This window comes from Tupaia chinensis, unplaced genomic scaffold, assembly GCF_000334495.1.
Source record: "Tupaia chinensis unplaced genomic scaffold, TupChi_1.0 Scaffold141305_1, whole genome shotgun sequence".
In the NCBI taxonomy this organism is placed as follows: Eukaryota; Metazoa; Chordata; class Mammalia; order Scandentia; family Tupaiidae; genus Tupaia; species Tupaia belangeri.
The window spans coordinates 251973-275840 of record NW_006201168.1 but is presented as its reverse complement, the minus strand read 5'-3'; the positions used below and the strand labels follow the sequence as shown (position 1 = coordinate 275840).

Genomic DNA, 23868 nt, shown 5'->3' with positions numbered 1-23868 from the left:
CCACGCATGCACATGCGCCCAGCGTGAGTTCAAGCCAGTGGGTCTGGGACTTGAACTGTGGTCAACTACATGGGAATCCAGCGACATAACCATTATGCCACCTGCTGGTCCCAATTACTACTACTAATTGGGACATCAAATTTTTGTCTTTGGTAAACTTGAATTTGAAAACCCTAATAATTACTATGAGTTGTTTATTTTATTTTTTTAAAGAATTATCTATTCAATTTTGTTTATTTATTTCATTTATTTTAATTTGACCAGAGAGAGGTAGAAAGAGAGAGAAGAGGGAAAGTTGGAAAGCAAGCCACCAGATCTGGGACTTGAACCATCATCGGCCATGTGGGAGTGTCAAATACCCTAACCACCACATCACCTGCTAGTCCCTGAGTTGTCTATTTTAGATAGACATTTTAATAAAATATGTGTTTCCTACTGAATATACCTTATTCTGAAATTTTCTGCAGTTAATTTATCTCTGAAACATTAAAAAAATTTTTTTTTCAATTTGCTATAGGTCTTACTTACTGAAGAGAGACAGAGAGGGAGAGTGAAAGAGAAAGGGAAAGTGAGAAAGCACTCTCTAGAGATGCTAGCCATGCCACAATTCCTTCTTCATTCCCCTTTTGGAATTTTATACATGATTGCACATGTACCTGGCATGTTTTTCAAACTGCTGGGTCTAGGACATGAATCATGCAGTTAGCCATGTGGGACCCAGCTGCCTTAACCACCATACCACTGACTGGCCCTCTTATTCTTTAATCCTTTGATAATTCATAGAATTTTAGAGCTTGAAAAAGTTATAAACATTTCTAGATGCAAGGCTTTATATACCAATAAATTTTCTGCTTTACTTATGTAAATTTCTATTGTTAAACAAGATAATTGTATAAATGCATTCTGCTATAAATGGTATATTAAAAAGACTAATACAATTATTATAATATTAACAAAATTAGAGGGAAAATATTTTCCTTTGTACCTTTTTTACTTTTTATTTTTTTGCCATAGGGTACATACACTTGCCAATGAGAGACAAAGGGAAGGAAAGTGATAAATTACCCCAAGGGGAATGACCACGCTTTAATCCCTTTTCCTCCATTCTGTCCTTGGGATATTGGGCATGCATGCACATGCTCGTGGCATGGTTTTCAAGCTGCTGAGTCCAGGACTTGAACTGTGGTCCATCCTGTGGGAGTCCAGTGCCTTAACCACTACGCCACCTGCTGTTACCTCTTGTTCTTTTCCTAAGAAACTTGTTCATTGATGGCGAAATACAGATATATAGAACAATAGAAAAGGCAATAAAAGTACGTGGCCTTTATAATCTGTAGAAGAGGACTATCTACATGTGAAATAAGTGATTTCTTTCTAATTTGAGAGCGCCTTTATTGGCCAGATGTCTGTTTCAAGTACAGTATTGTGTATTATAGCAGGTGCTTAATAACTAGCTGTTGAATGGATTCAAATACTCCTTTGGGTGGTCCATTGAATACTAGAGCTACTGGTTTTGTCTGCCTTCTTCTTGCCATCCATCTCTCACGGATACTCTGTGACATTACTGTGGGCAATTATTCAAAAGCACTTGTTGGGGAGCAGGAGGTAGGGGGCAGTTGATTACTTTGGGAAGCAGTTCCTTCAGCTCCTGGCTCCTTAGTTGTTTGTCCTGCCAGTTTCTGCCGTATGGTAACACTGAGCCACACGTCCAGCCTCCCATAGGTCAGTTCCACCTACAGTTGTGGTAAAAAGTAATAGGTCGTCGGGAAAGTCATGACACATTTTTGCACAGAAAAACAGAAAAATATACCATGAGTTTCCTGATGACCTAATAGAAGAGTTCATTTGCATAAAGGATAGAAGGCTTTTAATTGGAAAAAAATTATTTTGTATAGCCTTGAAAATAATCAGTTAGCCAAGCCTTACAACTTTTTTTTAAATGGAAGCTAAACTTTTCTCATTTTACTTTCTATACTTAACTAAACATTCTGTGTAGTATTTTTATTTTTCATGTTTCTCAGCACAATTGGAAATCTTAAACCATAACTAAAAATTACAACATGATTTCTTCTATGACTGTAGCCAGTGATGTCAAACCTAATATCCTGTGATTTTATTAAAAGCTAATTAAATATCATGTTATGCATATTTTAGCATTTTATATAAATTGTCTAGTTTTTTGTTTTTGTTTTTGTTTTTTTTTTTTTTTTTGCTGATGCTTATGCTACTTCTATCTTTTCTTGTTTTGTACTCCTATGCATATGTTGTCCTGTGAAATTACTCCACTTGGGATGAATCTTGGGTTGGAATAATTTAAGAATTACTTAAAGAAAATCATCAAACACTCTGATAATCCTTGTTTTTCAACAAATTTTCAAAAGAGAAAATAGCTACCAATACCACCGCCAAGTCCAGGACTTGAACTATGCTGTCTGCCATGTGGATTTTGGCTGCCCTAACCACCAGGCTGTGGAATTGGCCTTATCACAGTAGAATAGTAACAGCAAAAAACTGAACAGCACAAGATATATTGCTTGGCATTAAGTTGGCACCCAACACATTTTTCCCTTGTGGAATACCTTGTGATATTGATCTATTGCAAATTGCATCAATGCTTAGATGTGCCATTTTTAAGCCTGTGGAGCATTGATGCCATACTATGAATTACAGTTTTAATTAGGGGATGTGTTTTAGGAAGAAATATTCAGTTTCACTGTTTTCATAAGAAATTTGACCCTGTTAATAAGTAGAAATTTGATGCTGCTACTCTTCTGTGCTGAGAGATACTCTGTAGTCCAGAGAGTGAATAACTTTTAATGAGGATTATGATAATTTACTGAAATTTACTAATTAAAATTCTAATATAGCAAGTTAATTAATGCTTTTTTTTTTTAATCAAGTGATCTTCCTGTTTGAAGCCTCAACTGGAAAACCATTAGGTGATGGGAAGCTCCTTTCTCATAAGGTAATGGACATTCACTCTTTCGCTTTAAAAAAAAATTTGCCAAAGGTCACATGTACTTATCAGGGAGACAGAGAGAGACAGAAAAGTGAGACAGCACCTACCATGGAAGATGTTTATGCTGAATCTTTTCTGCTCCCTTGTGGAATACCTTGTGATATTGATCTATTGCAAATTGCATCAATGCTTAGATGTGCCATTTTTAAGCCTGTGGAGCATTGATGCCATACTATGAATTACAGTTTTAATTAGGGGATGTGTTTTAGGAAGAAATATTCAGTTTCACTGTTTTCATAAGAAATTTGACCCTGTTAATAACTAGAAATTTGATGCTGCTACTCTTCTGTGCTGAGAGATACTCTGTAGTCCAGAGAGTGAATAACTTTTAATGAGGATTATGATAATTTACTGAAATTTACTAATTAAAATTCTAATATAGCAAGTTAATTAATGCTTTTTTTTTTTTAATCAAGTGATCTTCCTGTTTGAAGCCTCAACTGGAAAACCATTAGGTGATGGGAAGCTCCTTTCTCATAAGGTAATGGACATTCACTCTTTCGCTTTAAAAAAAAATTTGCCAAAGGTCACATGTACTTATCAGGGAGACAGAGAGAGACAGAAAAGTGAGACAGCACCTACCATGGAAGATGTTTATGCTGAATCTTTTCTGCTCCATTTCTCCCTCCGTTCAGGCTTTTGCGCACACACATACAACCTGTGTTTTTCAAGCCACTGGGTCTGGGACTCCAACCATATAGTCAGCCATGTGGGATCCAGCTGCCTTAACCACCAGGCCACATGCTGGCATAGACATTAGCTATTTCTAATATAAATAGCCACTATTTATTTGCTTTATTATTTATTTTTAAATTTTTTATTTATTAATTTTTTTTAGAGGTATGCTTTCTGGAGAGAGAGAGAGACTATGAGAGGAAAAGTGAGAAATCTCCCCTCCAGGAGTGATGGCCATGCTGCAATCCCTTCTCCTCCCAGGATCTTGGTCACGCACGCACACGTACTCAGCATGATTTTCAAGCCACCAGGTCCAGGACTTGAAACATGGTTGCCTATGTGGGAGTCCAGCAATACACTGCTATGCCATCTGCTGGCCCCATCTTTTTTCATTTTATTTTTAATTAATATTTTTGTTCATGGAGGAAAATTATTGTCACATGTATTCACATACGCTGTATCGTAAATAAAGAAAAAAATTATTTTTAAAAATTTGACCAGAGGAGTACTGGCAGGTGGCATGGTGGTTAAGGGCACTGGACTCCCACATGGCCTACTACAGTTCGAGTCCTGGATCCTCTCTCACACACACACACACACACACACACACACACACACACACACACTCTACCTCTCTGGTCAAAATAAAATAAATAAAGTTAAATAAAATAATTATTTTCTTTATTTGCTAATAATTGTACTATTAATAATTGTATCAGATATAACTTCCAATATATACCATTCAAACACATACTATTTTAAAAAAGATTTCTGCCATAGGTTGCATGCGCTTACCGTTGAGAGACAGACAGACAGACAGAGGGAAAGTAAGAAATCCCCCTCCAGGTGACCACAGTCCCTTCTCTATTCTCGTCTTGGGATTTTGGGCACACATACACCTCGCATGATACTCAAGCCGCTGGGGCTGGGATGCGAACTGCAGAGTTAACCACGTGGGATCCAGTGCTTTAACCACCACACCACCTGCTGGCCCACGCACACCATTTTTTTTTTTTCCTAATGTGCTTAAGTAATACACAGGAATATTTTGCTTGAGAGTTTCCAATTCTCTTTTAAATTAGCTTTTTCAGTTAATGACTGAGGCAAATATAGCACAAAAAACTGCCTAGCCCTTTTTTTTTTCAGTCACTTCTTATCCCTTCAAAATTCCCTTTGTAGCGTCTTAGGTAACGCTACATGCTGAAGGCCACTTTTTCCAAGCAGTGAGGGAGTTAACTCTCATTTTCCACTATACCAGCCTCTGCTGGCTCACTTGAATTTTTGTTTCCATCTTCTAACTTCTTTTTCTTCTTTGTCTTTCATCCTAGGTTAAGTTGAGCAATCTCTTCATTTTTCTGTGATGTATTTTAGCAGTGAATTACTTCTCCTGGCTAAGAGCTTCGCATCGTCAGTGTTAATTGTGCGTCTTCTTGTGTGTCTGTTAATAAGAGAATCGCTGCGCTCTTCCTTTGCCTCTGCCTCTTTCTCCCAAGGCGGGAATGCACGGGGCAGTAGGGCAGTGACATGGACTCTCAAATAATTCTTAAAAAACAAACAAACAAACAAAACCCAACTTGCCAGAAGGCATGTACACTCACCAGAAGTAGAGAGAAACAGAGAGGCTAGAGAGAGAAATGGCCGCAATCCCGTCTCCTCCATTTCTTCCTCCTTTGGGGGCTTTGAGCACACCCACACACGTCTAGTGTGTTTCTCAAGGTGCCAAGTTTAGGACTTGAACTAAAAAGGTGACCATATGGTTTCCAGCCAGCTTAACCACCACACCACCACCTAGCCTAAGAAAAAAACATTTTGTAAAGTCTTAAATTTTAAAATTTAAGACTCTGGAGCCATGAGATAGTTCCATATACCTCCATAATTTATTCTTACAAATCCTTAAAGTATAAATGTTAGGCGTTCTACTTAGAATAAATTTTGGTGTGAGGAATATATTAATCAAAAGAGACCTCTCATGTGATACTCAGACTTGCCTTACCCTTTCACTTTGTCCATTAAAGGTAGAAAGCAGGACATATGGGAGTGTATCTCAGTTTACAGAGTATCAAAATAGGCAATATTTTATTATATTTGAAAGGATATTTTTCCTTTGGATTTTGAGCAAAGTAACTACACTTAGTGTAGCTTTGAATTATTAGCGTATTGGCAATTTAACACTAATAGGGACGTTTTATCATTATAAGTAAGTGAATGACATTTAATTGATCTTTTAAAAAAGACATGCTCTAATAATTAAAATGATCTGGGGTCAGATGGTGGTGCAGTGGTAAAACATGATACCCTATGAGGCAACCCCACACAAGAAGGTTCCAGGTTTCAGTTTAGAGAACTCCTTGAATACACCAGCTACTCACTGGCTGAAGGCAGAGGGTTGGTCACAGCTGTAAGACCTCATGCAGGTATTGGTGCTGTCTGTCTGTCTCTCTCACTAATGGAAGAAGTAAATAAACCTTAAAATAAATAAATAAATAAATAATCTTAGGTTAAGCACTGAAATGAGTCTCATTTATATTTTGTAATAATTTTAGAATGAAATCTTGGAACTTGCTCTGGATCAAAAAGGACTTACCAATGACAGAAAAATTGCATTCATTGATAAAAACAGAGATCTCTATATCACCTCAGTGAAAAGGTTTGGGAAGGAAGAACAAATTATCAAACTTGGTAAAAATAATTTTAATATGCTTAAGTTTTTAATTATTGTCAATTTTCTTAAATCTACTCTGTCTGTCATATGTGAATTTGCTTGCCTGAATGAATCTGTGAAAATGTTTTGGTCTCATAATATTTCTTAGCTGCTTAACTCTATTTTAGTAGTAAGCTTTTAGTTAACATCGCCAAACTGGCATTAAAAGAAAGACCTGCACACTGAAAATGTAATGGTTCTAGGTAGAACCTTCAAATATGTCCATAAATTCTTACGTGAATTTTTCTGTGTTTTCATCATTATAAGCCAGAAAGAATCGTACTCTCCAGAAACTAGATGGGACCTTGTTTCTCAGCTGATTTTTAAAAATATATTTTAAAAAGTAATATATTACAATAATAACATGTGAACATTCTTTTTAAATTAAGGAACAATGGTGCATACTTTGGCATGGAGTGATACATGCAATATCCTTTGTGGACTTCAAGATACTCGATTTACTGTGTGGTATTACCCCAATACAGTTTATGTGGACAGAGACATTTTGCCTAAAACATTATATGAAAAGGATGCAAGGTAACATTTTACTGCATAGAAATCTGTATTGTGGTAAATAAAACTAATTAAGTGCCATGTTTTTGCCTTTCATTTCAGCCCTGCGAGGTGTCTTTCACTTTAATCAGATCTGACAAAATCAATTGTTTAGCCAAAACTAGCTTAATGAGATTTAAGTGATGGAATCAAGTTGAAAGTGTCTAATATGAGGCTTTTTTTTTCTTTTCTTTTAAAAATTTATTTATTTATTTGTTTATTTATTTATTTATTTGTCATTCACTGTATATCAACACAGTATGCAAAATGAGATTTTCCATAGTGTTCATTGTATATTGGCTCAATCAAGGATATAGCCATACATGTTATCATCAACAAATAATTTTCTATTTGTTTCTTATATATTTTGCTCCCGCCCCCCCAATTCCCTACCTGTCACCCTCTGCCAATCCCCCCCTTCTCCCACATGGTCTTTGGTATGTACAGTTGTTTTCCATGCCTTTTTTGAGCTTAGTGTTATTTAATGATAGCTTAGGTAGCTTTTCAATATGATTTAACATTTTTAATAAAGGTGCTGCTAAGATTTTTCAGTGAGACACAACTTTGTGATGGCTACTCTACTCTGTCACAGATTATTGATGGCTTTAAGACTTTTAGAAATGTATGTCTCTAGAATTGAGTTTTCTGGTTGATATTAATGGTAGGGGAAAATAAAACAAGGTAACTTAAAATTTTGTTGTTTAATTATATGCTTCAGAAAATCAAATGCATTTATATTGTTGAATTCTCTAAGAAAGAGCAAGGAGATCTTAGTCTCGATATAATAGGAATAAAAAGCCTTCTTGACTCTAAGCCTTAGCTTAGCTTTCAAATTTGTCTTGAGTTCATTTTTAGCATTCAAGTTCACAATCTTAGCAAAACCAAAGAGGCATCAAAATAAAACAGCTTATTTTAAAAATTATTTAAACTAATGAAAAAACATTAATCTCTTTATTTAGAGTTCACCTCTTTTTATCGTGAGAAAATAGTCTTGGAATTCAGCTTAGTTTTATTGGTTTATCCTTTAATACTTTTAAAAGCTAAAGCTAAGTGGTTTAATCATTTATGTGATTTATCTTGAGACTCAAGAAAAAAGGTCATTTCTAATGCTTTCAGGAATGGCTCTCAAGCCCATTAGAATTTTTGCCACTTTTAACTGTTTGCATATTTTGCTTCAAGTTTAAATAGCAAATTAGATTCAAATGGTACTTGAATATGTATATTCTCCCTGGAGTTTACTTTTGGACATTGGACACTCCATATTTATGTCGGAGGTCTACTCCTTAGATTTAAAATACATGGAAAATTTTTCTCAGAATATAACTTTAAATTGCACTTTTCTTTTCTTTTTTTTTTTTAATAGTGAATTTAGTAAAAACCCCCATATTGTGAGTTTTGTTGGAAATCAGGTGACTATAAGACGAGCCGATGGCTCCCTGGTTCACATCAGCATATCACCATATCCTGCTATTCTCCACGAGTACGTCAGCAGTTCAAAATGGGAAGATGCTGTAAGACTTTGTCGCTTCGTTAAGGTACATTTCAGACCCAGACTTGTCTGTATATTGTGTGCTATTTACTTCTGTGAGATGAGTAATAATAGCCAAGGGCTGGGCAAATCGTGACTAGGGTTGTACTGTATTTTATAAGTGAACACATGAGCAACACGGAGGGATAGATGTTGCCGTGTGACTTGTTCTGTGAAGAAGCTGAAAAGAAAAAGATGACCTTTCTTTTTTAGACCATTGCTATCTCCGTATTGGCTTATATCAAATTATTCTGTGGATCTTTTGTTTTTTTAGTAACCAGAGAGTGCATATACTCACGTTAAGAGGTAGGGACTGAAGGTAGGAAAAAGCACTCCCTGTTGGGGTGCGGTCCTGCTGCACTCCCCTGTCCACTCCTCCATCCTGTCAGTATTTTAGACATGCATACATGCACCCAGAGTGTTTTTCAAGCCACTAGGGGCGGAATTCAAGTTGCAGTCAGTCGTACAGTATCTGACTCTTAACCACTAGACCAAAAGGTCAGCCCATCTGTGGAACTTTTTCTGAAAGTTATGTTACCAAGTTTTATCCCCTAATGCATGGATCTCGGCCTGGGCATATTTTTAAGTTCCTCAGATGATTTTTTTGGTATGACTAAGGTTAAGAATCTTTGCTTTACATCAGCTTTTCCCAACCTGATTGAATCTAGTATTTTCTAAATGTGTTTGACCATAGATTGACCATAGATCTCATCTCTTTTATTGATCATTAACATCTCTTAGAATACACTTTTGTGAAATAACTTTCAGATGCTTTTGTTTAATCTGGACTTCTGGCGTAATACTATTATCTGAGAAATTGTCTATCCTTCTGGTTCTCTGTAAATTATAAACCTTGAGTTATGTTAAATGGTATCAAATACCACATTATGATGTGTAGCAAAAAGGAATGCTACACATCAGAATGTGGTATTTATTGAAAACAATGAGTATTTTATCCATGATTTGATTATCCATATGGCATGTATGCTTTGAAGATCCATATGCTACCCCACATAGATATACAACAGTGTAAGTAAATTATAAAATAAAAAAATGTTTAAATAGAAAAATAAATTCTTGATACCTAGACATGAAAATTTTATTTATCTAAAAGAAGTTCTCTATGGGGACCAGCAGTTGGTGTTTGGCTATGTCACTGGACTCCCATGTAGTCGACCATGGTTCGAGTCCCGGACTCGGTGGCTTGAACTCACGCTACATGCGTGTGAGTACATGCCCAAGATCCCGAGAGGAGAATGGAGGAGAACGGATTGCGGCGTGGCCATCCCCCCAGGGGGTGATTTCTCGCTTTCTGTCTCTCTGTCTCTCTCTGTTTTTCTGGCGAGTGCACACACCCTATAGCATAAACTTCTCCCAACAAAAAAAAAAAGAAAAAAAAAAAGAAGTTCTCTATGTAGTGTTTTTTAGAAATTTTGCTGTAGTGTGCATGCACTTGCTGAAGAGGCAGAGACAGAGTCAGAAAGTGAGAGATCACCCTCCCCTCCAGGGGGGATGGCCATGCTGCAAACCCTTCTTCTCCATTCTCCTCTTGGAATTTTAGCCACTCACACACACGTGCCTGGCATGAGTTTTAAGCCACCGGATTGAGGGCTCGAATTGGGGTCAGCTATGTGAGAGTCTAGCAACTTAACTATTATGTCATCTGCTGGTCCCAGAACTTACTTACCTATGTAGTATTAATATGTCTTAACCAATTGACCATAGTGAAATTTCTACCTCATTCATTTATTAGATTACTGTTTTTTCAGTGCCATGCTCAGTAATTTTTTAAAATTGAAATATAATTATGATGATATTTAAATCGCTGTTGATTTTAAGGCAGTTGAACTTTGTAGTTGAGATCGTTGTTCTCATATTTTGCTTTAGGAGCAGACCATGTGGGCTTGCCTGGCTGCGATGGCAGTCGCTAATCGAGATATGACTACTGCAGAAATTGCCTACGCAGCAATTGGCGAAGTAAGTAAACCATGCTTAGATTTCTGCACATGTGTATGTTTTTCTTGCATTTGTTATATTTCTGTTACTAGCCACTTCAGCTATTTCTTTTCTTTTTAGATCGATAAGGTTCAATACATCAGTTCGATAAAAGATCTTCCATCTAAAGAATCAAAAATGGCCCATATACTAATGTTTAGTGGGAACATCCAGGAGGCTGAAATAGTACTTCTTCAGGCTGGCCTTGTTTATCAGGCAATTCAGATCAATATTAATCTCTACAATTGGGAAAGGTAATAAAAATGCTTTTCATCAATTTCAAAACCTGATTGACTTTCATATATTCTTCCAGCTACCATTTAGTAAATTACATTTTCCACTGTACTTAATAGTTTCCTAACATCACAGTACACCTTATTCACATTTATATTTATAAGGTTGCAACTAAGATACATTTTATTTTTGTAATTATAGATATTTTAAGTTTGCAATTAAAAACTGACTTAAGTTAATTTGTTATGAAACTGGTCTAATTTTCTAGGTTAAAATGTCTCTCAGGGTCTTTGTTTCTTCCTGGGCTTGAAAACAACCCATGTATATTTCAATTACAAGTCCCTTTACTTATAACTGCTTTAGATTCGAATTTGTATGGGATTCATATCTATCTTTTCCTCCTATTCAGAAGGAACAGAAATGGCAGATTGTTCATTTCGTGACTGACATACGACATCTCTTTATTTAACTTATGCCCTCATGAACTATACTATTCAAATCATTCAGTCGCTCTGTTTCTGTGCTTTATGTACACAAACTCATTGTCATTGTTGAGCTCTACAAAGGATCATGAAGGATGTTTTTTGTTCTACAAAGATAAATAGGCTGTTGTCCTTTTTCTTAGTTTATTCATAATTCATAAAGCATAAGGTAACTAGTTTGGAAAGAGATAAAATATGAAAAATAGTTTTAGGAATCTCTGTTAAATAACAATTGGAAATTGTATCCATTAGAAGCAAACACTTCTTTGAGAAATAGGGAAGAATGTTTATTTTCTCTCAATAAGTGTTTTTAAGAAAATATTGACATTGATTAATGGTAAACACTATTATTCCTGTATAATATAAAACAGTTTTTTTTCAATATTTTTTTTATCTTAAAAAGCATATAACCTAATTAGGAATTCCAGTTTATTGTCGTTCATAATAGTAAAGTCTCTTGGGGCCAGCCGGCAGCTTGCAGGTTGAGGTGCTATGCTTCCACATGTCCGACCACAGCTCAAGTTACATACTTGGCAGTTTGAAAATCATGCTGGGTGCACGTGCATCCATGCCCAAAGTCCCAAGAGGACAATTGAGAAGGGATTGTGGTGTGACCATCCTCTTGAGGGAGTGATTTTTTACTCTCCCTCTCTCTGTTTCTGTCTCTTTCCAGTGAGCATATGCACCCTATAGCAAAAACTTATAAATATATATGTATATATATATATGGATTTATTCCAGCCCAAGAATCTAATGTCACATTTGTTCGGTTGCCAAAACCATTTTAAACTAGAGACATACCGTTCCCAAACTCTTATGTAATTTGGAGTAAATTCTTTCCTAAATGTGGTTAAAAAAGAAAAGATTTTTTACCCAGTCTGCATTTAAAATGGCACGTGTCATTTGAGTGTTGTTTACCTTCAGCCATTGCTTTTCAATCAGCTAAGTCACATTATATTGTGATAGTGATGATGATGACAGATAGTAATTAGGATCTCATGAGTCAATACAGTTGTAAGGAAAGAATGGGAAATGGAGCTTCTGAGGTGCCAAAAGGGTTTGCCAGCATTAACACGCGCGCACCACCACAGTCAGAGCCTTAGGGATAGCAAGGGAACTTTACGGGAGAGGGCAAGAAGGGAGGCAGCTTTACTTCCATTTCTCTTTTTTTGCGCCTCCTTAAATTGTTTCCTGCCCTAGTGCCTTTACATTCCCTTTGGCCTATCTTCTTTTTCTCTGAAAGAATTAGTCACAGAGGAATACAGGGACCTGTGAGAGAGTGTGATGGGCAGCAAATACCCTTGGATTTAGCTGGACAGTGTATATCAGTATATTTTTATATAAAATTATTTCACTTGGCATTATCATTTGTATTCATGACTTATTTTCATAATTTTTTTATAGTGTATCTTTAATGTCTCTCTCAATCATTTATTATCAGTCAATGCACACAACATATCAAATTTTTAAAGGTTTATTTGTTTATTTCTTTCAAGAGAGACAGATACACACACAGAAAAGCACCCCCCTACACACAGGGTCTTCATTCAACAATCCACCCCCATCCTCAGCCAGCCCAGATCAGAGGTGCACACGTACTCTCAGTGCACTTGGGGAGATCTTGGGCTGCAAATCCAGAACCTTTCCTGTATGGGTCCAGTTGCATTAGTGAGTGCTACACCACTGCCTGGCCCCTAAAACACTTTTTAAAGTGACTGTTTAGTTTGATAATTAGTAAGGTAAACCAAGATTTTCTACTGAAGGGTTGTGAGTTGCAAAAAAAAAATCTAGTCAGTAGTCAGTTTTGTCTTAAAAAACAATAGTAATAGTTGACTCTGATGAATCATGACTGGACTGTCCAAAAGTCATGTATCATTTAAGAAAGCAATAGAGAACTTGTGTTATCATGTACTTGTTTGTTTGCCTTTTTAATTTGCCACAAGGGGGGCCAGCAGGTGGCGTGGTGGTTAAGGGCGCTGGATTCCCACATGGCTTGCTTTCTCACTTTCCCTCTCTCTCTCATTCCATCCCTCTCTGGTCAAATTAAAAAAATAAATAAATAAGTAAAATTAAGTTAAATAAAATAAAAATAGTTTAAAAAAATTTGCTACAAGGGTGTGTGCACTCATCAGAGAAGGAAAATGAGAACACTCCTGCCCCCTGGGGGTGGGCAGATGCTCATGCTGCAACCCTTCCGCCTTCATTTCTCTTTTCGGGATTTTGGGCACACACACATGAACCTGGCATGTTTTTCAAGCTGTCAGGCTGGAACTCAAACTGCATAGTTGGCCACATGGGCTCCAGCTGCCTTAACCACACCACCAGCTGGCCCAATGTACGTTCAATTATTCTGATGACTATTATCCATGCTTTAAGCTAGATGACAGTAAACAGTGTAGAAGAGCTGACTCAACAAATGCGAGTTACGCACAGGGTTTCCGCGGCTGAGGCTTTGTCCCAAAGTCTATGTGTGGAAGCATGCCTGGAACCAAAGCCTTACCTTTTTATTTACCTACAAATTATCACCAGTGTGTAGATTTTGTGTTTTTGGTGTTATACCACTGTTCTCAGTGATTGATTTAGTCCTCATCTGCTATCAGAATAAAAGATCACCTTAAAAATAATTTTGTTGCATAGATAGACATTGAATTTTAAAATTTACGTGACTATTAACTTTTCCTAGGACTCAAATGGTAAAGGCATTTTGTCAGACTTCTCTTAACCTCAGTTCCTTTTCATAAGATTTTTAATTTGCTATAGTAGTAATGTAAGGATATGAGTTTTTAATTCTATAAATTCATTATAGACATAAAATTTCAATAAGGCAGTTGAACTACTTAATATTATAGGGAAATTTCAAATTTGAATTTGAATTTTACGATGACTTTAAACAATGTTTTCAATGAATACTCACCACATATGCATTCTATAGTACTCATTGAAGAGAAATGAAACCCAGATCTCTTTTCAACAAGTGTATGGGCTAGTGGAAAAAATATACTCATAGTCACTCTCATACATTATGAACAGTGTTGTAATACAGTACATATAAACAGTATGGACATAAATAAGATAATGGCCATTTATTATTACAAGGGGACCTGGCTAAGGAGAAGTGATCTTGTTTGATCTGAGCCTTGAAGCAAAACTAGGAATTTGCAAGATGAATAAATAGAAAACGATATTCCATATCGTGGGAGCAGTAAGGAGAACAACCTTGTGTCCTACCTACCAACTCTGAAACTCTGCTGTTCATAAGCACTGCTGCTAACCCATTTTGTTTCTCACTATAGGGCACTGGAATTGGCTGTAAAATACAAAACACATGTTGATACAGTTCTTGCCTACCGTCAAAAGTTTTTGGAGACATTTGGTAAACAGGAAACTAATAAACGATACTTGCAGTATGCAGACGGTGTAAGTATTATACAGAATTTTATAATAATGTATTTGCTTTATAGATATATATAATATTTATCTTAACAAGAAAAAAATGGAGTGATCTGTCCCATAAGCTCCAAAAGAATTATTTTTTGCCTTATGATGTTATGGTCTTATTTTGACTATGTGATTACAGTACTGCATATTTTTCTGGAACTTCACAGCCGTTTTTTGATGGACTCAGATCTGCTTTTCATAATGCACAATTGGTATTAAGGTTGCGTGCCATTTGATATTTTTAGATAAGTAATAGTGATAGCCAGGATAAAAGCTTCTAAAATTCTTACGAATTTTGTCTTTCACCAGCTGCCCCTTCTGCTCCAGGGGAAATAAATAAGCACAGAAGGTATTGACTAGAAGTATGTACTGTGTCACTTTGTCGGTCCTTGGGAACTGGACTGCACTTCATGGAAGTGCCTTGCCCAGGGAAACTTCAGTTTAGAACCAAAAAAGACTCAACCTTTGACCCTCAAACTCCTACAAGAATCTCAAATTTTATCACTCCAATTGGAAGAAAATCATTTTGGGCTAGCTGGTGGTGTGGTGAAGACAGCTGGATCCCACATGGTCAACTATGTGGTTCAAATCCTGGACATAGCAGCTTGGAAAACATGCTGGTCTTGTGGTGTGTGTGTGTGTGTGTGTTCACACATGCATGTGCCCAAAATTCTGAGAGAGAATGGAGGAGAAGGGATTGCAGCATGGCCATCCACCCTAAGGGGTTACTTCTCCCTCTGGCAAGTGCATGCACCCTATAGCAAACTAAAAACAAATAAAAAAAGAAGTCTTTTTAGTACATATCAGCCTATCAAGAGAACCGGAATAGGAGAGTTTGCTTCAATGTCTAGAGCATAACTGATTGTGGCCACTTACCCAGATTCTTCTGGGCTCAGACAGTAGAAATAGAGTAACAGAGTTCCTTTGTCAGGCCATGTAGATCTAAGAGGCTGACTCCTAAGAATTGTGATTTGCAGACTGGGCTGACCTTGCTTCAAGCTCTGAACCAGTTTTCTTAGCCTTTTATTCAAAAAATGTTAATGAGATCTTGTTCTGGTCTAGGCATTATGTTAGATATTGAATCAGATCAGTCTCTTTGTGGAGCTTATAGATTATGTGGAAAAACTCGGTAGGATAGAATAAAATGGAAATATTTGCAATCATCCTAGGGATAGGTAGAGTGGGTTAGAGGAACCTTAGGAAAATGAGATGAGGTGCAATGTCTGCTAAAGCCAATATTTTCCAATGATCATATTTTGAATACAAAATGTCGTGGTCTACATTTTGGGACTTCAGTTTTCAGAGTAGTAAAGCTTTTGAGGCCACTCTTAAGAGTCTAGCAATGCACCTTCAATGTCTGAAGCTAGGATAGCTATAAGTTATAGGTTTCACAGTAGAAAGGGAGCAAATATTGAGGCTGGTGGGTGGCGCAGTGGTTGAGGTGCTGGACTCCCACATGGTTGACTATGGTTCAAGTCCTGGACCTGGCAGCTTGCTTTCTCACTTTGCCTTTTTCTCTTTCTGTCTCTCTCTGATCAAATTAAAAGTAATAATAATAACAATAGCAAATAAAATTAAAATAAATGTAAAAAAAGAAAGGGGGATAATATTATAAAAGCTTCAAATTCTTTTGTATTCATTTGGAACTTGGTTAATACTACAGTAAATCCTAAGAGTTTAGGCTATGAGGCTCGCTCTACTATAAAGGCAGATTTCAGGTCCCTGGGATCTCTAAGGCTACAACCTCGTTCATAGACTGTGAAAGCAGTCACCACCGGGATAGTGCTAAGCAGCCCAGAGAATCACCAGATCCTTCGATCTGTCTGTCACAGCTTTTGAAATATGGCCACTTGTTAAAACGGAGAACCCATCTTAAATATATTTTATCAAATACATTTTTTAAAGTTTATTTATTTCTTCTATGAGTAAGAAAGACAGAGAAAAAGACACAACCCCCATAACAGGATCCTAGCACCTTGATCATCCCTGTCTTTAGCCAGTTTGATAATGTGCACGCTCATCCCTGGTGTATGCAGGGAAGTCTTGGGACGTGAAGGGGAACCTTCCCATGTGGGATTGCCTCACAAGACCACAGCGTTTTACCGCTGTTTCACCATCTGGCCCCTTCATTGGAAGCACATTAATGCTACTCTGCTTCTCTTCATCATCATTAATATTTTTCTATTTTTAGGTACTTTTGAAAACATGGTAAATATAGTCCTTACTCTAAAGAAAATATTTTTGATGGCAAAGACTTAACATTTTTACCTTCTCCCTTTTCATTATGTCTGTATTCAATTGTAATCAAAATGTAATATCTCAGTCATAAGAGTAGTAGAAATTTCCAAAGCAAGATAACCAGAACATAATGTCTTTCTTAGATACTCTCTTTTCATCAGAAACTATATAAGTTACTGTGATTCCCTATGGCGCTATGTTCTGACTTCCTACTTTTCTTCTTAAGTGTCTTTGATAAGTTAACTAAAAATCATAAAGCAGGGCCAGTGGATGGCATCGTGGTTAGGGCACTGAACTCTCTCATGGCCAACTGCGATTTGAGTCCTGGACCTGACAACTTGCTTTCTCAATGTCTCTCGGCCTCTCTCTCTCTCTCTCTGGTGAGCACATGTGTCCTATAGCAAATTAAAAAATAATAAGTAAAATAAATAATTCTAAAAAAAAGTACTGTTTTAAGATGAAAATTATTTTTATTATTATTTTTTTACTTAACAGAAAAGCTTATTATGAAAATGTACATGATCTGAATTTTATATCATAGTAAAACAGGCCTGTTGACGAGAGGACATGGGTTTTTCTGTCGAACAGCCATTATTTATACTCGTTCCAAGGCTTCCAACCTGATGATACTATTTCCTCGTCTTACCACCATTCCAGTGTTGTTCTGTGGCCCACGAGTTGCCATCTCCACACATTCACCTATCACAGATTCATAAATGGATCAAATCCCCGCAGTGTTCCTTGGACATGTCTGCCACCATTTAATTTCAATGGTAACTTCTTGTCCATAAATTTTTTTAATTCGGGAGGGTGAACTTTGCTCATGGTACCAACCCAGCGGGCTCAGAGATGCCTTTGTATGGAATTCTCCAATATGAAAATTATTTTTACTTCAAAGTTTCCTACCAGTAAAATAAAATTTAACTCTAGGAAAATAGCTTTGGGGGATATCTGCACTACTTACCAATCTTTTTGACTCAGGTCTATAATCTAATCATACTATTATCCATAATTTAGTCATACTTATCTTACTTTGCCAAAATCATGATTATATAAACATTTTATTTCAGATCTAAGAATTGAGTAAAAGAGATCACTTAAAAATAACATTGAGAAATTTATTGTAGATAGCCAATGTAGAATTTCAGAAAGTCTATAATTTTGAGAAAGATTAAGGGGTCTACAGTATAGTTAAGACAAACCACTTCAGGCACAACTACTACTACCTAAGCTGGCTTATAGGTTTGAAAGCCTTCTAATAGTGAGGGGTTGTTAGTTGAAAACTCATTTGCGTGACAGTTATTTGCCTATGATTTCTTATCTATTGAGTCTTTCCTGTGTATAATGTCTCTGCTTGATGCTTGGAGTATAACAGTAAATGTGACAGACATTGGCCCTGGCCTCATGAAGTTTATATTTAAATGGAGGTGGCAGTTAGTGTATAGTTAGATGTTAATATTAACTGTGATAATGCCTTTAAGGAGGTGTACTTGATACTATAAGACTTCATAAATGAAGAACCTGACCCAGGTTGGGAAATAGCAGAGACTTTTCCAAGCAATGCTAATGGTATTTGAGATGAGCTCTATGGGATGAATAGTCAAAGCTGACAGGGGCCGGGGACCACATGCGGTTGGACATGTTCTAGCTGAGAGAAGGCTCTGATTTAAGAGTGAAAGCAACAGGGAGATTGAATGGAGGTCTCGTAGGACAAATTAAATCATAGGAAGTGATTGACGGTAAGCAACATGGTTGGTTACGTTTCCCTCTTAAAGCCCGGATTCCCTTTGAGTTACTTCTCATTATGGTTTCTCCCACATGGTGTGCACTACTCACATTAGTAAACTTTCTTGTCTTTGGTCATTTGTTTTGTTTTTCTGCCTTTTTCGTTAATCTGCCTTTTGTTACAGGGTTCAGTCCAAACTATGAACTGAAGAAGGTTGAAGAGAATTTTTATCTACCCCCTGACATTGTCTAGGGGAATATTATAGAGGGGGGAAAAGAGAGAGTAGGAGGGAGAGAGAGTGAGCTAGACAAAGAGAAAGAAGGAAGGAAACTGAGAAAGGAGAGCAGAGACCAGGGGGTGGTATTATACAATCTAATAGGAGAGCTTTTCAGAGAACGGTGGTCAGCAAGGTTCAGAGAATGCTCTTATCTCAGGACCTGTTTGTCCCTTTATCGGCATGCCTTTCCCCGGTTTCCTACATGGGGTTACTTAACTCATCTTCTTTAGGTCTTGTTGTCACCTTTTCAGAAACATCAGTTTTGAGATCACTCTGTCAACCAGAAACCAAGTAAACTGATGACAACACAACCTCCCATTCTGCTGCTGGCACCCCACTGTCTCCTCCCTATTCACAAGCCTTACCATTTCTGACACACTGTATATGTTTTGGTTTAGTATGTGTCACTATTACCTTTTTAAATTATATCTATGAAAACAGTGATTTTTATCTTTTTGTTCATGGCGAAATCCTTGTTCCTCAAATAATCTTTGGCATATAACTAAGCACTAAATATCTGTTGAATATAGCAGGAACACAGTCATATTATAGTGGTTTGAGGAGAATGAAAAGAACGAGGGTGGCAGTTTGCAGGGAGATGGAAAAGAGAGGGGGAACAATGAGAAGGGACCTGTGACGAGAAGGAAATTGAACAAATGAGTAATAATGAAGACAGAAAATAAAAAAGATTTTTATAGATATAGTTAAGTTTATGAGTACAAGGAAGGAAAATTAAGTGAATTTATAGGTATCACTATATTTTCCTTAAGTGGGAAGCTGATTTTTAGTTGAGAATAAAAGAGATGAAATAAAGAACCATTTGGGGGACCAGCAGCTGGTGTAATGGCTATGTCTCTGGACTCCCACGTAGTTGACCGCTGTTCGAGTCCCGGACCCAGTGGCTTAAACTCACGCTGGGCACGTGTGCATGCATGCCTAAGATCCCGAGAGGAGAATGGAGGAGAAGGGATTGTGGTGTGACCATCCCCCTTGGGGAGTGATTTCTCGCTTTCTATCTCTGTCTGTCTCTGTCTGTCTGGCAAGCGCACATGCCCTATAGCGAATAAAAGAGATGAAATAAAGAACCATTTGGGGGACCAGCAGCTGGTGTAATGGCTATGTCTCTGGACTCCCACGTAGTTGACCGCTGTTCGAGTCCCGGACCCAGTGGCTTAAACTCACGCTGGGCACGTGTGCATGCATGCCTAAGATCCCGAGAGGAGAATGGAGGAGAAGGGATTGTGGTGTGACCATCCCCCTTGGGGAGTGATTTCTCGCTTTCTATCTCTGTCCTGTCCTGTCTGTCTGGCAAGCGCACATGCCCTATAGCGAAAACCTCTCAAAAAAAAAAAAAAAAAGAGAGAGAGAGAGAGAGGAAAAAAAGGACCATTTGGTATGGTTTTGGAATTGCTTCTGTGTGAATAAAGATTGACTGGGGACTAGGGTAAGAAGTGCCAAATTGTACTGATGCTCCCTGTAATAGAAGATGGGTTTAGTGTAGAAGTCACTTACAGCTATTAGAGAACATCTTTGTCTAAAACCTACTATTAAAAACATTTTTTTAATGCAAGGACAAAATGATCAGTAGAAAGCTGTTCTGAAACTGGATAAATGCCCAAGGAAAAGTGAAACATTTATTTTCAGTAAGAGAGCTATCAACTGACAGACACCTCATTTGTATTGTAAGTAACTGGTACAGATGTCATCAGTTTACCTCTGGTACAACAGAGCAACCGTGCTCAGTGTACCATCAATATATGATTTATTGTGATTGATCTGAGAAGCATATGCCAGTCAACTTAAGGTTGGAAGAAGGCCAAGGCATTCATCAAATTTTGTCTTCCTCTTTGTAACTGTGTTGCTAGACATGGGAATGAGGGGGTTTTAGAATAGTTTTTGTTTGTTTGTTTGTTTTTTATTTATTTATTTTTTTAAAGAATTATTTGACTTTGTTTATTTTGACCAGAGAGAGATAGAGCAAGGGTGGGAGGTACTGAGAAAGCAAGCTGCTAGGTCTGGGACTCGAACCACGGTTGGCCACATGGGATCCCAGCGCTCCCAGCCACCACATCTCCTGTTGGCCCCTTTTTTTTTTAGTTTTTTAAGTTTTTGCTATACAGTGTAGAGAAAGACAAAGAAAGATAGAGGAAAAGTGATAAATCACCCCCAGGAGAGATGATCAAACCACAAATCCCTTCTCCTCCATTCTCCTATTAGGATTTTGGACATGCATGCACACATGCCTGATATGTTTTTTTTTAAGCCTCTGGGTCTGGGACTTGAACAGTGCAGTACACCATGTGGGATCCACTTGCCTTAACCTCTGTACCACCTACTGGCCCAGAAATTTTGAAAACTGAGTTTTAGCCAGATTGAAAAATATTTTTCAAATAATACAACATTTCCTCTGCTTCTCAATGAACTCTCACTTGCATCTTAACAAAGACATTTATCTTCTATGAGTAAGAGGAATTCTGTTAAGTCATAAGGATGTGGAATGACTTTTTTAAGTGGCCAAAAATATCTGCAGATTATTAGGCTATCAGAAAAGTCATGACATTTTTAAAAATGTTTTTCTATGCAAAAATACGTCATGACTTTCCAGACAACCCAATACTTTACAAAAATTTAGATACAGGATATTGGAATTAAAAAAACAAATACTTAATGCCATCAATGTCTAGCACAAAATAAAAGATATATGAGTCCTATTAAGGTTAATCTTTCGGTTACGGAAAAATCGTGACACATTTTTCTATGTTTTTCTATGCAAAAATACGTCATGACTTTCCAGACAACCCAATACTTTACAAAAATTTAGATACAGGATATTGGAATTAAAAAAACAAATACTTAATGCCATCAATGTCTAGCACAAAATAAAAGATATATGAGTCCTATTAAGGTTAATCTTTCGGTTACTTAAGATAAATGTGTTAAAGCAACATGTCATATCTCAGTCTGGGTTAATTCTGCCTATTCTACTCAACTCCCCTTTATGGAAGTGGAAGCTTGCTCATTTCTGGCTCTGTCTCAGAGTTTGGGTTTATTCCTAGTAAATCAGAGTTAGCTTAGTCTAGGACACAGTTTTCCCCATGTCTTACCTCAGAGAGGACATATATCTAAACTGTTAAATGATAGAATGTGTCTTCCAAAGAAATTGCTCATAGAACTCAGGGCAGAGTCCACGCCTTCTATCAAGTGTAATGAACTTAGCAGACTAGTGGGGCGGGGGTAGGGCTAGGAGAGGGGAGACTGCATCTTGCATGGGTGGAAGCAATAAAGAAATGTTATCACTTTTCAGTCATTCTTTCTGTGTGTCTCCCAGTCTTGCTTTCCCTCTGCTTCCTCTAATATCTCTCATGATTGTCTTAACCATCACCATGTTTTATATCACCTTAAGAATTGTTGCAAAAGAGCAATTTTTGCAGAATATTCTCAGGGACAGCTAATGTCACTCTGTCTTTCCTCATGGCTGGGCTTCTAAAGAGAACTTCAACATCTGTGCTGTGAAGAGCTGGCCTGTCTGAAACAGCTGAGTGGCTGGGACCCTTTCCAGCTTTTCTCCTATTGGAGAAAAGCAGTCTTCCTCGCTTTACCACTGAGCACCTGTGCAGATCCTAAGATTCCTAGAGACTGTTTGAGTGCACCTTTTATAGATTCGTACAACTGGATTTGGGTGTGTCAAATCACAAAGAGTCTTTGCTTTTTATTATGTAGCTGTTCAGTTTGATCCTATTCTTAAAGCCACATCATGGTTTTTGTGCATTATTCCTCCTTAGGAGCTTTTCTTTGATACTTCCCTTTTCTCTAGTGCTTTGGAAGCTATACATTCTATTTATACTTACTCTTGGTTACTTTGGACTAAACAAAAATGTCTTAGACTTTATAAGCATGTTTCATCTTGTTTCTTCTATTGCAGCTCCATATAGACTGGGAGAAAATTAAAGCCAAAATTGAAATGGAAATTACCAAAGAAAAAGAGCGGTCATCAAGCAGCCAGTCCAGCAAGAGTCTGGGTCTAAAGCACTGAACTCCAGGCCTACCTTTAAGTTTTATCCTTTGAAACTAATTCTGACTGAGCAAGGGTAAGCATGTTTTGGTTGCTAAAGAAGCAGGCATAATTTTTAAGTAATTATAAGCACTTATGGTGTATTTAATACTGAAAGTACATTCAGAAAGATTAAGCAAAAAAAAATGACATGACTCCATCTTTTATATTTTCCTAGTCCAGTAATTAGCAAAATCTTTTCAAATACTTAGGATACACATGTTAGGTGTCAGTTGCATTCCAGGTTTTTGTTTTTTATTACTGAATCTTCGGCATGAACAAATATTAATGCTGATAATAAAACATTGCACTCTTTCAAAGGTATGTTATTGCTAATTTCTATTTGATCTCTAAATTGTAAAGTGCCTCCAAGAGTTTATTTATACAAGGTAAAAACAGGATGGATTTGTGAAAATGTGTAAGAATGCAGATCCACATGCATCAGAGGTCATAGAAACATTATTCAATTAATAAAAGGTGAAAACAACTCAAATGTCTATTGAAAAGTGAATGTTATGTATACATAAAATAGAATATTATCAGCCTTAAAAGGAATGAAATTCTGATCCATGCACAGTGTGAATGAAAGCATCCTTAGTGAAATAAGCCAAATATGAAAGGGCAAATATTATACACAGGATCTTTGCAAAGTCTATAGAAAATATTTAGGAAAGCACTATGCATGGCTTTTTTTAAGGTTAGGTTTTTTTTTTTTGCATAATCCATCTAGTAAGGTGGAACTTCTCATGTTTAATTTATGCAGTGAGTTATAATTTTTGAGGAAGCATATTCAAAATGTTTTAGTCTCTTTTTTTGCCCTAAGTATTTGCATTAGCTTAAATTCTTTTATGGATTGCACAACTAATTATAAAATTAAATAAGTAATCTGCATGTGAATATTATATATGATTTGAGACTTGATTCCATGTTATTGACTTAGAGATTATTAAAC

At 36.9% G+C, this 23868-nt stretch overlaps 1 protein-coding gene across 1 annotated transcript in view; it reads left to right on the top strand.

Annotated features, from left to right (window-relative positions):
* IFT80 (intraflagellar transport 80) overlaps positions 1-23504 on the top strand; it is a 94320-nt gene extending 70816 nt beyond the window's left edge. Inside the window, exons 13-20 of the mRNA XM_014581939.2 lie at positions 2901-2965; positions 6238-6373; positions 6785-6932; positions 8311-8482; positions 10363-10452; positions 10552-10724; positions 14480-14603; positions 22788-23504. Coding sequence (XP_014437425.1) covers positions 2901-2965; positions 6238-6373; positions 6785-6932; positions 8311-8482; positions 10363-10452; positions 10552-10724; positions 14480-14603; positions 22788-22898 — 1019 coding nt within the window. The 3' untranslated portion in view covers positions 22899-23504. The remainder of the gene's footprint in view (positions 1-2900; positions 2966-6237; positions 6374-6784; positions 6933-8310; positions 8483-10362; positions 10453-10551; positions 10725-14479; positions 14604-22787) is intronic.
* Positions 23505-23868: the final 364 nt, after the last annotated feature.